The following is a 12,793-nucleotide window of genomic DNA, read 5'->3' as shown; positions in this document are numbered from 1 at the left end:
AGAGGCAAGGAGAAGACAGCTTGGACAGCCCCCCGTCCCCAGACGAAGCCAACCGTCCTCTCCCACACCCCAGGGAAATCTGTGGGCATTGTGACCACCACGAGGGTGAACCACGCCACCCCCAGTGCCGCCTACGCCCACTCCGCTGACCGGGACTGGTACTCGGACAACGAGATGCCCCCGGAGGCCCTAAGCCAGGGCTGCAAGGACATTGCCTACCAGCTCATGCACAACATCAAGGACATCGAGGCGAGTGTGGGGGTGCGGGCGATCAGGGAGGGGCAGGCTTGTGAGGCGGGGCCTCCGGTGGGCCTCAGGCCTCTGCTGGCTCAGGAGAAGGAAAAGCGGCTCGGCCTGGCTCCCCACACACCTGGGAGGCTCCCAGCCCATTAGGGGATTTGCGGTTGGGGCAGGGAAGCACTGGAGGCTTTCTCCGCGGTGGGGCTGAGGGATAAGCCCTGATGTAGCTGCCACCACACCCCAAGAATCAGGCGCCCAGGGATTATTCCGTAAATTGGAATCTGGCGCTGCACCAACAGCACCCCCCTGCCCCCTGCCCCCACCAACATGGGAAGGTAGCGGTGACACAGTGGCCTTCCGAGGGGAGGACCTGCCCTGCACATTCCCACATGCACAGACAGGCCCATGTCCCGTGCGCTCGACCAGTTAAGCCCAGAGAAGAGGTGGTGTGGCCAGTGGTTAGCACAAGCTCTCATTTTTAAAACTTCCTGGCCTCAAACCCTTGCCCTGCCATTGGCTAGCTGTGTGACCTTGGGTCAGTTAACCTCTATAGCTTCCCTTTTACAGCCCCGAAATGTGCCTCCTTCACAAGCCCATTGCGAGATCCAAATCAAATAATCCTGAGAGTTTAGGGAGGCCTGACACCTAGTGAGCTCTCAGAAAACGGTCGCATTATGCACAAGCCACATATCCCTGTCCTAGCAGGCAGGCTCGAGTGTGCAGGTGCACGCCCGAAGCCCAGACACGGTTCCCGCGGTACTCAGAGGGGCCCCTACTGTCTTCTTAACTGAGGACCTCTGGCTTCTTCTTCCTTTTCTTAGGCTCTTGTTACCCGCTGCTGGGGTCTGGCGAGGGGGCACAGGGACCTTAGCTCCTGGGGTTTCAGTGAGGCTCAGAGAAAGCCCCAGGTCTCACCTGTTTCTACCACCTGCAGCCAAACACACTGGCTCCCAGACCCACCCTCTGTCCCCCATGCACCACCCTCCCCACCCCATTTTCAAGGCCCCCCTACCCACCCATAACTTCCCTTTCCAAGCAGTGGATTAGACACACAGTTGCGGTGACCCCTCCAAGCGAGCATGCATCCGAGACAAACCTCTGTCCTGACTGTGCCTCTACCTGCTGCACATCCTGGGGCAAGCTGCTTCCTCTTCCTGAGCCTCAGTTTCCCCACCTGTACAACAAGAATAGCAAGTCCCACCTGCCCCCCCTCCCAGGGCCGCTGGAGGCCGCGATGAGGTCATGGATGTGAGAACATTTGTTGTACAAGTGCAGGGTGTAATTATGGGGCTGCTGCTCGGGAAGATGTGCCAGGAGCAGCCTGAGAGGGGGACAGGAGCTTAGGGAAGATGTCTCCGTGGAGTGAGGGTGGACGGGGGTCCTCGGGCCCCTGGGGGACGAGCTGGGGTGTGACTGAGGGGATGGGCCTGGGTTGGGCCTGGGTGAAGACTGCCCCCCACTCTCTCCTTCCATCCCGCTTTGCCCTCCCGTCCACTTCTGCACCTCCACCGCCCCAAAGCCCCCCAGCCCCCAGGCTGCACATGAAACACAACTCCTGGTGTCCGCCCTGAAAATAAATATCTTTTGCTAAAAAAAAAGGGAAAGAAAGAAAGAAAGACACAAACCCAAACCCCAAAGCCAAACAGCAAGTCTGTTATTTGGGAGTTTAATGAGCGTGTGAAGTCCCTGCTGGAGCTGGAAATGATGAGGCTCCAGGCAAGAAGATTGGGGGCTTCATTTTCCACTCTGAAAATGCCAAGGGGTCAGGTTCTGTGGGAACGGGGGTGGGGAGCCGGGGGCCGGTGACCCGGGGTCCCCTCTCCTTCCCCTCACAGCCTGCCCCGCCCCCAGAGCTCCTGGCTGGGGCCCGCGGTGGCCTCGCTGGAGGCCCTGGTGTCCGCCGCTTCTGCCGCTGAGAACACCTTGCACTGGGGCCGCCGGGCGCCAGGACCCCGTCCTGTTCCTGCACTTCCTTCTGCAGCCATCCCGCGGGTGGACGTTCCTTCCATCCTACAGATGAGGAAACTGAGGCTCAGAGGGGTTAAGCGCCAGGCCCTTGGTCCGTAGGTGACAGTTGGAGTCAAACCCAAGTTGGAAGTCAGGCCCGTGCCCTTTCTGGGTCCCTGTGGCCCCGGCTGGCCCTGGGCACCTTCCCCGCCTGGACTCCTGGTTTCTCAGGAGGGAAGCAAGCGGAAGGGACAGAAGGGAACCTGGGCGATGCCAGGCCGGGGACGGAGGACCTGAGGCCAGCCGTAGCGCTCTGCTCGCCCAAGGTGTCCAGGGGCGGCGGCCTGGCCTGGCGCCTGCGGTGACAGGAGGACACCGGTGTGGTGGTCACCGCAGGCGGTGGCTGTTATGCTCTTGGCCCCATTTTAAAAATAGTCAGGACTTCAAACATGGGCTCCCAAGGAAAACAAACAGTCCCGCGTCCGTCCGCCCGCGCACGCCAGCCGTGGTGAGTAAAATTAGCCTGGCGGGGACTACACAGACGTGAGCGCTGGCCACTGTTTGCCCAGGCTCCCGGCTGGGCTGCCCCGAGACCTCCCTGGCAGAGGCCTCTGGCCTGTGGCCCGCTGCTTCCCACTGGGGAGAGGGAGCTCTGCAGATGCGCCAGGGCGCCCGTGCTGGGGGCAGCGAAGCCTCGGGTTCGAATCCTGACTGTGCCCCTTGTCGTGTGGCCTTAGGGGGAGAAAAACCATATTGCTGCTCCCATTTCTTTAGTTGGAAAATGGGGACACAGCTTCCCTTGCAGCCTTGGTAACGAAGTTGATTAAGATAACGTATCTAGGGATCCCTGGGTGGTGCAGTGGTTTGGCGCCTGCCTTTGGCCCAGGGCGCGATCCTGGAGACCCGGGATCGAATCCCACATCAGGCTCCCGGAGCATGGAGCCTGCTTCTCCCTCTGCCTGTTTCTCTGCCTCTCTCTCTTCCTCTCTGTATGACTATCATAAATAAAATAAAATAAAATAAAAACTTAAAAAAAAAAAAAAAAGATAACGTATCTAGAGTTCAGTGCCTGACGTGCAGTGAGTGCTCCCTAGATGGTGTTATTCTTACACAAGTGGGAGCCAAGTCAGGCTTCTGGAAAGCCAGGTAGGAGGAATTGTCAGTACCGCCAATATTTCACCCAGAAGCCCCAAACCATGGTCCCCATATACTCATGATTTCATCTACCCAAGTGGAAAAGCAGAAGCCCAGGGTGGGTAGTATGGACCAAACCCAAGACTCTCCAAGCTGGAGAGGCATCCACACTGACCCCAGCGCCTCCAGGAGCCCAGCTCTTGAAGCTTGGAACCCTTGGGGTGCTGATGGCTCCTGTCCCCTGTAGGTGATCATGGGGGGCGGCCGGAAGTACATGTTCCCCAAGAATAAAACAGATGTGGAGTATGAGATGGACGAGAAGTCCAGGGGCACGAGGCTGGATGGCCTGAACCTCATCGACATCTGGAAGAACTTCAAACCGAGACACAAGGTAACCAGCTGGCTGGTTGCAGGGACGGCTTGTGGTGGGAAGGGTTGGAGGACCCCTCTCTGAATCTCAGTTTGTTTCCTCCTCTGTAAATGGGGTTGTAATTCTTACCTTGATGGGCCCAAGTGGTCTAACTGATACATGAATGGCACACAGTAGGTGATCAGTCAATTCCTCCCTTCAGAGGAGGGCTCCCCGCCCCCCCCCCCCCCCCCCCCGCTGGAGAGCTAGACAGTGGGGAGGGTGAGCCTGCATGGACATTCAGGCCACCTGAGCCCCTACTGTGTGCAGGCCGCTCGCTGAGCGTGAATGCCAAAGGATGAATCAGATGGTCAAGGGATTGTGGATCATTGTGTGCTCGGGTGGCGGGCAGCGGGCAGCCCAGGACCTACGGGAACCCAGAGGGATCAGACCACAAGGGAGGAGCTGATGAGCCCTGGGGAGGAGGAGGAAGGGTGGAGGTGGGGGGGGTGGGTAGCGTGTGAGCCATGGTGGGAGGTGGAAGCCAACCATGGTGAGCTGGCTTTGGCCCCGGCGAGGCACGTGCTGGGGCTGGGAGGCTGGAGCGCTGGAAGGGCCTGAGCACCGGCTCCCTGGAGAAGCTCTGGCGGCCGCTGGGCCTGGAGCAGATGGGGTCTGGAAATGACTGTGGTCAGGAGTGAAGACAGTGGGGAGCAGCCTGGGAGCCGCTTTGATGTCACTCTGGGGTTGGGTTTCTGAGGGTTCCAGGACCGGCCCCTGGGGAGGCCTTGTGGGATGAGGCCAGGCCAAAAGCAAGGTGGGGGCAGGGGCCTGAGGATGGCCCCCACAGGGTGGGTGAGGGTGAGACTGAGCTTCTGTGAACCCTTTCCATTGCTCTGAGTCAGCCCCGGCAGGGCCAGAGACACACTGCTCTTCCCAGCCTCAGTTTCTCTCCGTAGAACCCGGAGCCAGGGTTTAGTCCTCCTAGCCTGGGCAAGTGCTCAGCCCTGGAGCTTGGTGTAAACTCCAAGAGGGAGAGACTGGACCCACACCACTGGGCCGGACAGGGTCCCGGGCAGGCCGTACATGCCTCAGATCGTACCCTAACAGTGCATCCTGGAGTCAGACTCCCCTTCCAGCTGAGTGTCTCAGTGTCCTTTCTGCAAAATGGGAGTAACAGTACCTCCCTCGCAGGGCCAATGTGAGAATCGGATGAGGTAACACAGCGGGACCTGCTGAGCAGAGCAGGGCAGGGGAGGCCCCACCTCCTCGGCCTTCCCGCCCTTTTTCCCATAACAGCCTCTGAGGTTGCAAAACCACAAATCCAGAGAAGACAGGGGCTGCCCTGAGGCTGCACAGCTGATTCCCGGCAGTGCCATGCCCCCGCCCCCACCCCCAGGCGCTAAGTGGTGCCATCTCCAGATGCGTCTGCTAGCTTGTCTGCTAGCTTCTTCACGTGGCCTCTGTTCTGGGGAAGCAGCATTTCCTCTGTCACCCTCTTGGTTGGGGTCCCTGGGGCAGAGCTTAGGCTTCACTTCCTCCTTGACTCAACCCACACCTGGTGGATACCCAAGGCCCCTTGGCGACCCACATCTTCAGCTTTTTTGACCCCACGATCCTTCCCTGTTGCTCAACTCTCCTTCCTGACCCTAGACTGATCAAGGGCTTCCTGTCCTCTAGGGCCCCATTAGGACATCACCTTCACTAGGAGGCCCTCCTTGATCCTGCCTCTGGGCTCACAACAAACAAACAAACACCCTGTCTCAAGTCTCATACCTCTGCATTTGAATTGCCTATTTGTCATGCCTTGAAGGCAGAGATAGTAGATCCTCAGGGAGGGATTAGTAAATGGCCAAAGGAAACAAATACATGCCCTTCTGGGGTCAGCCCTCCAACCGCCCAGCCCCCACGTGGCTGACAGAGGCCCTTCTTCCTAGCACTCTCACTACGTCTGGAACCGCACGGAACTCCTGGCCCTCGACCCCTACACCGTGGACTACCTCTTGGGTAAGTGGAGTGGGTGGAGTGGAAGACACCCAGCTGGGTGCCCTGGGGCTGGGACTGTGAGTCCAGACCTGGGGGTTCCAGGTCCCAGCCTTCCCCATACTTAGACCTTGGCTCTCAGGCTCTAGGACCTGAAAGAGGTGAGGAAGGGGGGTTCTGGTTCACAGAATTGGGCCTGAAATCTGCTGCCTGTGCAGAGTGAATGGTTCCACTGAACACAAAGGGAAAGAGACGCTCAGGTTGGGGAAGAGATTGCGGTGGGCTCCTGGGCCCATTAGCATCATGGCCCCGGTAAATCTGACCCCTGGCTGGGGCAGGTGGCCTGGAGCCAGCTCTGCTGTGTGACCCAGGCAGAAGCCCACCAGGTTGTCTCTGCTGGTGTGACTGGGTGTCGGCACCCCGGAAGTGGGGAGCAGGGGAGGGGCCCTGGCTTGGTGAAATGAGGCCCTGAGCCCCACCTTGCCAACACCTGGGTCCCCTGTCCCACCTGTCTGCTGTGCCCAGCGAGTGGTGGCAAAATCTCTGCAAACCTTTCCCAAGGAGCACAGCCCCTAGTCCTGGGAGTGTCATTAGGGGTTATGGGCTCAAAGCTGGGCCCCTTGGAGGAAGATCCCCCAGACACAACACGCGTGCGTACATGCACACACACACACCCACACACACAGGCTGTGTAGAGCTGTGCATGTTCCCATGTAGCACAACAGGCCCACTTGTGGATCTTCCCACTCTATCACCTGTAAGCTGTGCGACCTTGGGCAAGTGATTTCTCTCTGTGCCTCAGTTTTCTTTTCTGTAAAGTAGGAATAATAACTATTCCGTAAGATGCGGCGATGGTAGGGCCTACCCCGGCACTGTCATGAGTACACATGAGCCAATGCATTGTATAAGGTACTCGGTACTGGGTAACAAATTATCTCCAACTTAACAGTTTACTCTTAAACCTCAATAAAGAAATGAGAAGAGTAAACGTTTATTACTTCACACAGTTTCTTGGCGGCAGGAATTTCAAGGAGCTTAGCTTGGTCTCCCATGAGGTTGCAGTCATCCGAAGGCTTGACTGGGACCTGGGCTTCTACAATGGCTTGTTTGCATGGCAGGAAGCCTCAGGTCTTTGCCACATGGAGCTCTCCACAGAGTTGGTCCTTAGGACGTGGTGCTGGCTTCCCCCAGAAGAGTATGTAAGGCTAAAGCTGTAATATTTTATGCCCTGGCCTGGAAGTGACATAGCATCATTTCTGCAACATTCTGTTGGATGCACAAGATAGTCTTAGTGTAGGAGGGGACACACAAGTGTGTGAATTCCAGAAGGCAGGGACTCTTGGGTGCCATCTTGGAAGTTGGTGCATATGTGCTTCCAAACCGCTTAGAACGGCATGTGGGAAAGGAGGCAGTGCTCCCAAAGCTCTGGGCACACTTAGGGGCCCCCTGTGGCCAGCTTCCTCCCTGCTCGCTCTAACCCCAAGTTGTATGTGGGGAACCTGTGTTCCCTGAGACAGCCCAGGCTCCTTGGGTGGGTGGGGGATCCCCCTGACAGGGTCACGGGGGATCCACGTCCTCCTTGCATCTTCCTCAGGTCTCTTTGAGCCGGGGGACATGCAGTACGAGCTGAACAGGAACAACGTGACTGACCCGTCACTCTCCGAGATGATGGAAATAGCCATCAAGATTCTGAGCAAGAACCCCAGAGGCTTCTTCTTGCTGGTGGAAGGTAGGGCCCCAGGCCTGGCTGCAGGGCCACTTCCCTGGGAACTTCTGGGTATCTAGCCTTGGGGTGAGGGGATTGGGTGCTCCAACTCTCAAAGGCAGCTGTCCATTTTGAAGAGAAGGAGAAATTCCTTTTGGGGAAGATGGGTCATGCATGGTGTTGAAGCTCCCAGCCCAACGAGCTGTCCTCCTGTGGGCATGAAGATAGCCTGTCAGGCCAACTAGTCCAGGAAGGCTTCCCAGGAGTGGAGGTGGGAGCCTTCCTTTTGGGGGTCCCTCCCTGAGGCCTCTCAGCTTCACTCCTCCCAAAGGACAAGTCAGCAGGCCTGGTGGACATCTGCTTCTGAGCCGCTGCCTGGCTGGGCTCGAGGACACAGGCCCCGAGTCCTCCTCCGCAGATGCCTATCAATCTGCAGGAGCCCTCGGCTGGGTGGTGGGCATCTGCTCTTACCTGGTGCTTGTGGGGCCAAGGTCTGATTCGTGAGTCCTACACCTGAGAGCAGGCCCAGGGCAGGTCCTGGGATATCCTGGGATCCCCCAGACTGGGAGAGCCAGTCCCTTTGGGAGTTGGCGGTGCTCTACGCCAACGTTCACGCGGTTTCCCGGCGCTGGTGGGGGGCCCTGGAGTCAGGCTTGGGTTCTTTGCTGGTGCTGCCCTATCCTGGCTGTGTGACCTCTACCCGTACGTTTCTGTAAGAGGAAGTAAAAAATAGTCTTAGAAGGGTTATTAACATCCATTGCGTTCAGAGACATAAAGTACCTGGAACAGGGCCCAGCAGAAAGTAAATCTTCCATGTTTCTATTATTACCATTTTTATGATTACACAATAGCTAAGTCAATAACAATAGGAAGTGTGAGGAAGTGATAAAGTTTCCGGAATCTTCCAAAGTTCTAACAGCCATTGTCTCCCAGGGTTCCTGATGTTGCCTCACTGAACTCTCCCTGTACACACACACACACACACACACACACACACACACACGACATATTTGTACACACATAATACACTCAGGCCCCTCTGCCTTCCAGAGGCAACGGCCGCCAGCTCAGCTTGGCCACTTTCTTGCCAAACCCCGGGGTTCCCACTCCAGCATGGCGGTCTCAGCCTGGCCCGAATGGGCCTCTGACGCCAGGGACCCGGCCAGGAACCAGTGGTGGTGAGCACACGGGCTCCCCCGGGAGCAGTCCTCTTTGTAACTGCTCCCAGAACCACAACAAAGGGAGGACCCACCCTGCCAGCCTGCCAGGCCAGAGTGGTGAGGCTCAGGCCAGTGGAAAGGGAGGACGCCCAGGCTCAGGACCCTCAGAACTGGGAGTGTCCACTCTGGCAGTGACCTCCTGTTAGAGACGAGGAGGGGTCACCTTGGGTCACACAGCCCTTTGCCGGGACCTTTAAGCCAGGCTCAAAGCTCCTCACCTAGGAGAGGTAGCACAGGCTTCAGAGTCCTTTATGAAGGCCTGCCTGGGCACCCCCTGGGCACTGAGAATGTGCATTTATGCCTGAGTTCAAATCCCAGTCCCCCCACCTTGGGCATATCACCCTGGTACCTGAGGCCTCAGTTGCTCCATCGGTAAATGGGATTGATCGTGCCCATCTCTGCCCAGGATTGTTGTGAAGGGGGAACAAGACACCAGCTTGTTATGCCTGGCACCACCCAGTAGGCACTTAGGCACGCTGGTTCCCGTCTCTACCTGTCTGAGGTCTCGGACGCCTTCAAGCAGGTGAAGAAGCCGCACGGAGAGCCGTGTGGGGTGGCGGACAGAGCACAAGCTTCCAGTCAGGGGGATCTCCTTTAAATCCTGGCTTTGCTCTCGCCGTGTGTGGGCGCTTAGTCCACGACTTGCTCTCCCTGAGCTGCTGCGAAGGTTGAGCGGCAGCATAACATGCCTGGCACGGTACTTGGCCCGTGGCCGTTCCCCGTCAAAGAACAGCTAATCCAGCGGTAGCGTTGTGGCAGGACCTGGGGGTGCAGGCCTCCGCCTCACCCAAGGCCTTCACCCTGGTGTCTCAAGGAGGCAGGATTGACCACGGGCATCACGAGGGCAAGGCCAAGCAGGCGCTGCACGAGGCAGTGGAGATGGACCGGGCAATTGGGAAGGCAGGCGTCATGACCTCCTTGGAAGACACGCTGACCGTCGTCACTGCGGACCACTCCCACGTCTTCACGTTTGGCGGGTACACCCCCCGGGGCAACTCTATCTTTGGTAGGTGGGCCTCTGTTGGGGTGGGCACTGGGCATTCCCAGGGGCCGCCTGTCCAGGAGCGGGAGTAGGGTGGGAGAGCCAGTGAGCTCGGCCTGGCCCATGTGGGACTCCGTGAGAATCAGATAAGAAAGTGAAGGTGTTTAGGGGTGCGCATGGTCATGAGATGAGGGGACAGACTGAAGTGAGTGCTCCGGTGGGTGGATGGGTGGCTACCTGGATGATGGGTGGATTGAGGGACGAGGGAGGAGGATGGATGCATGGCCTGATGGATGGGTGGACACACAGGTGGACCAGCGGGTGGGAGGGTTGTAGGCACAGTGAAAACTGAGGAATAGTTGGAAATAAACCATGGTTGGAAGGTGGCTTCAAGGAGTGGCTCAAGGTTCTTCAAAGGCGCTCTCGGGATTTCCAAGCGAGAGCCCGGGACTCTCCTCCTGGTTCTCCAACCTGACTCCTGGGCCGATGCCTTCCTGTGCAGGTCTGGCCCCCATGGTGAGTGACACGGACAAGAAGCCCTTCACGGCCATCCTGTATGGCAACGGGCCTGGCTACAAGGTGGTGGGCGGTGAGCGAGAGAACGTCTCCATGGTGGACTACGGTGAGGTTGCCCAGATCCGGGGCTGGGGTGGCGGGGAGGGCTCCAAACGGCCAGGACTTGGGTGAGAAGGACCTCAAGTCAATCCCCTTCTGCGGAGCAGCCCTGTGGCCCTGGGCATGCGAACTCTGCCTGTCTCAGCTTCCCTTTCTTCCCTAGAAGATTCTACCGCCTAACTGGGTCTGAGGGGCTTACCCTGGCGCCCGGCACATGTCGCTGGCTGTATAATCCCTCAAGCCGGAGCCCTTCTCAGTTTGTCTAGTTCCATATTGTTGACTATTCGGTTGCTCACGATGCCCCACTGGGCCTCACGGGTCTGACCGTGCGGCCGATGGTGAGAGGCTCTCCTGAGTTGGCTCTTTGCTTCTAATCTAAACAGCCTAGATGAGGTTGAGTCTTCTCCTCTGAGGGTCCGGGGGTGCAGGGAGCAGACTCCGGCCCAAATCCCGCGGCCTTGCACAAAATGACATCCCCACGCTGAGCCTCCGTTTCCTCCTCTATAAAATGCGAGTGTTCCAGCCAGCCGGGAAGCGCAGGGCGGCTGCTGCAGAGTGCCAGTCCCCTGGCAGCCCTTCAGCAAGCGTTTCTTCTGGCCCACAGCTCACAACAACTACCAGGCGCAGTCCGCGGTGCCCCTGCGCCACGAGACCCACGGTGGGGAGGACGTAGCAGTCTTCGCCAAGGGTCCCATGGCACACCTGCTGCATGGCGTCCACGAGCAGAACTACATCCCCCATGTGATGGCTTATGCGGCCTGCATCGGTGCCAACCAGGACCACTGTGCCTCAGCCAGCTCGGCAGGTGGCCCTTCTTCTCCAGGTCCCCTGCTCCTCCTGCTGGCCCTGCTCCCCGTGGGCATCCTATTCTGAGGGCCCAGGACCTGGGCACCCACCACCTATGACAGATGGCCAGCCTCCCTCTCTCAGTGCTGCCCACCACCTGGGAGCCCACACCTCAAGGGCCAGGTAGGCGGAGGCCTTCACAGCCTCTGCAGCTGCCAGAAAGAGGACCCAGGAAACCAAAGTCTGCTGCCCACCTCACTCCCCTCTGGAATCCTCCACCAGGGCCAGCCGAGTTCCTGGCCTCCGGCCTCCGCTCCCTCCCTGCTGCCCCCTTTGGCCAACAGAGTAGGTTTCTCTCGGGCAGGCAGAGAATACAGACTGCAGAAATTCTCAAAGCATCTTATTTTTCTAGCAAACACATTTCTCCAGACCTGGAGGCCCCAGAGCTTCCATGGAACATTCCGGATCTGACCTTCCCACTCCCCTCCCCTCCTGGAACCACCAGGCCCCATCATGCTAAGTCCCTACTGCAGGGGAGACCAGGTTCTCCACAGGAAGGGGATTTGCTCACTCATTCCAAGGCTGCGGGGGCTCCCAAGAAGTGAACTGGGACTGGCCATCCGACCCCAGGGCTTCCTGGGCTGGGAAGAGCAGCAGCCTGGACAGACAGACATTTCTCAGCTCTTAACATGCATTGCCCACTCCTCTCTGAAGGAACACTCCTGTTTGGGACGGCAAAAATTTTTTTCCCTCTTTTTGGTGTTGGTTAAAAGGGAACACAAAACATTTAAATAAAACTTTCCAAATATTTCTGAGGACAGAACTGAGTCTTTGTGGTCAGTGAGGAAGAGAAAGAAACAAGCTTGTTTCTCTGGGAAGAGCCGGACTCTGGGCCAGGAGTGCCGGTTGCGTCGGGCCGGGAGGCAGGGGCCGCCTGCTGACCTGGGGGCTTCAGCACTCCTTACCTGCGTGACTTTGGACAAAGTGCTTCGTGTCTCTGTGTCTCAGTTTTCTTAACCATAAAATGGGACACAATCCAGTCCTGAGTTCTGTGAGAATCCAACAGAATGCCTCTGGGCCCTGAAACCCACAGCAAGAAACCCTCCCAGGGCCCTGTGACACCCTCACCGCACGGCGCCTATGCACAGAGATACATGCCCTGGCCCAGTGGGGCTGTCTGATCATTCATTCATTCATCATTCATTCATTCAACAAATCCCTTGACAACATGGGTGTGAATGGCATGGATCCACTTATTTGCAGATTCTTTTGGATGAATACAGTTCTGTAACTGTATTTTCCTTATGATTTTTAATATTTTCTTTCCTCTAGCTGACTTCATTGTAAGAATACAGTCTAGACTACATACAATATGCAAAATATGTATTAATTGACTATATTATGAGTAAGGCTTCCAGTCAGTAGGAGGCTGTTTGTAGTTAAATTTGGGGGCAGTCAAAAATTATACATGGATTTTTGCCTCTGCAGGAGTTTGGCACCCCTAACCCTTGCGTTCAAGGGTCAGCTGTGTTGAGCTGTGTTGAGCGTGTCTGTACCAGGTCTTAAGAATTTTGTGGTGAAGAACACAGACCGACTCCTTGCCTTCACAGAGCTTCGACCTCTCTTGGCCATTGTGATCTCTTTCCTCTTCCTGATGATCAGGCCCAGGTACTAGACTCAGGATTGCCCCTGACATTGGGGTATACAGGTTTGCTCCTCGCCTTACTGGGATGACAGTCCCTAGAATGGTAACCATCATAACAATTCACAGTGATCATTTACCATCTGCCAAGCTCTGTGCTTGATGCTTGTTATGGATTCGGTTCATTTAA

General features: G+C 57.3%; 1 protein-coding gene across 4 annotated transcripts in view; it reads left to right on the top strand.

Annotated features, from left to right (window-relative positions):
• ALPL (alkaline phosphatase, biomineralization associated) overlaps positions 1-11,781 on the top strand; it is a 54,570-nt gene extending 42,789 nt beyond the window's left edge. For all 4 annotated transcript variants that reach the window (XM_026012117.2, XM_072750878.1, XM_072750879.1 and 1 more), the window contains 7 exons: positions 74-249; positions 3,569-3,712; positions 5,608-5,677; positions 7,248-7,382; positions 9,393-9,584; positions 10,063-10,182; positions 10,780-11,781. In XM_026012117.2, coding sequence (XP_025867902.1) covers positions 74-249; positions 3,569-3,712; positions 5,608-5,677; positions 7,248-7,382; positions 9,393-9,584; positions 10,063-10,182; positions 10,780-11,048 — 1,106 coding nt within the window. In that variant the 3' untranslated portion in view covers positions 11,049-11,781. The remainder of the gene's footprint in view (positions 1-73; positions 250-3,568; positions 3,713-5,607; positions 5,678-7,247; positions 7,383-9,392; positions 9,585-10,062; positions 10,183-10,779) is intronic.
• The last annotated feature ends 1,012 nt before the right edge of the window (positions 11,782-12,793 follow it).

The sequence above is a fragment of the Vulpes vulpes genome, chromosome 2 (genome assembly GCF_048418805.1).
Source record: "Vulpes vulpes isolate BD-2025 chromosome 2, VulVul3, whole genome shotgun sequence".
Lineage (NCBI taxonomy): Eukaryota > Metazoa > Chordata > Mammalia > Carnivora > Canidae > Vulpes > Vulpes vulpes.
This window is presented reverse-complemented; position numbering and strand designations above follow the sequence as displayed.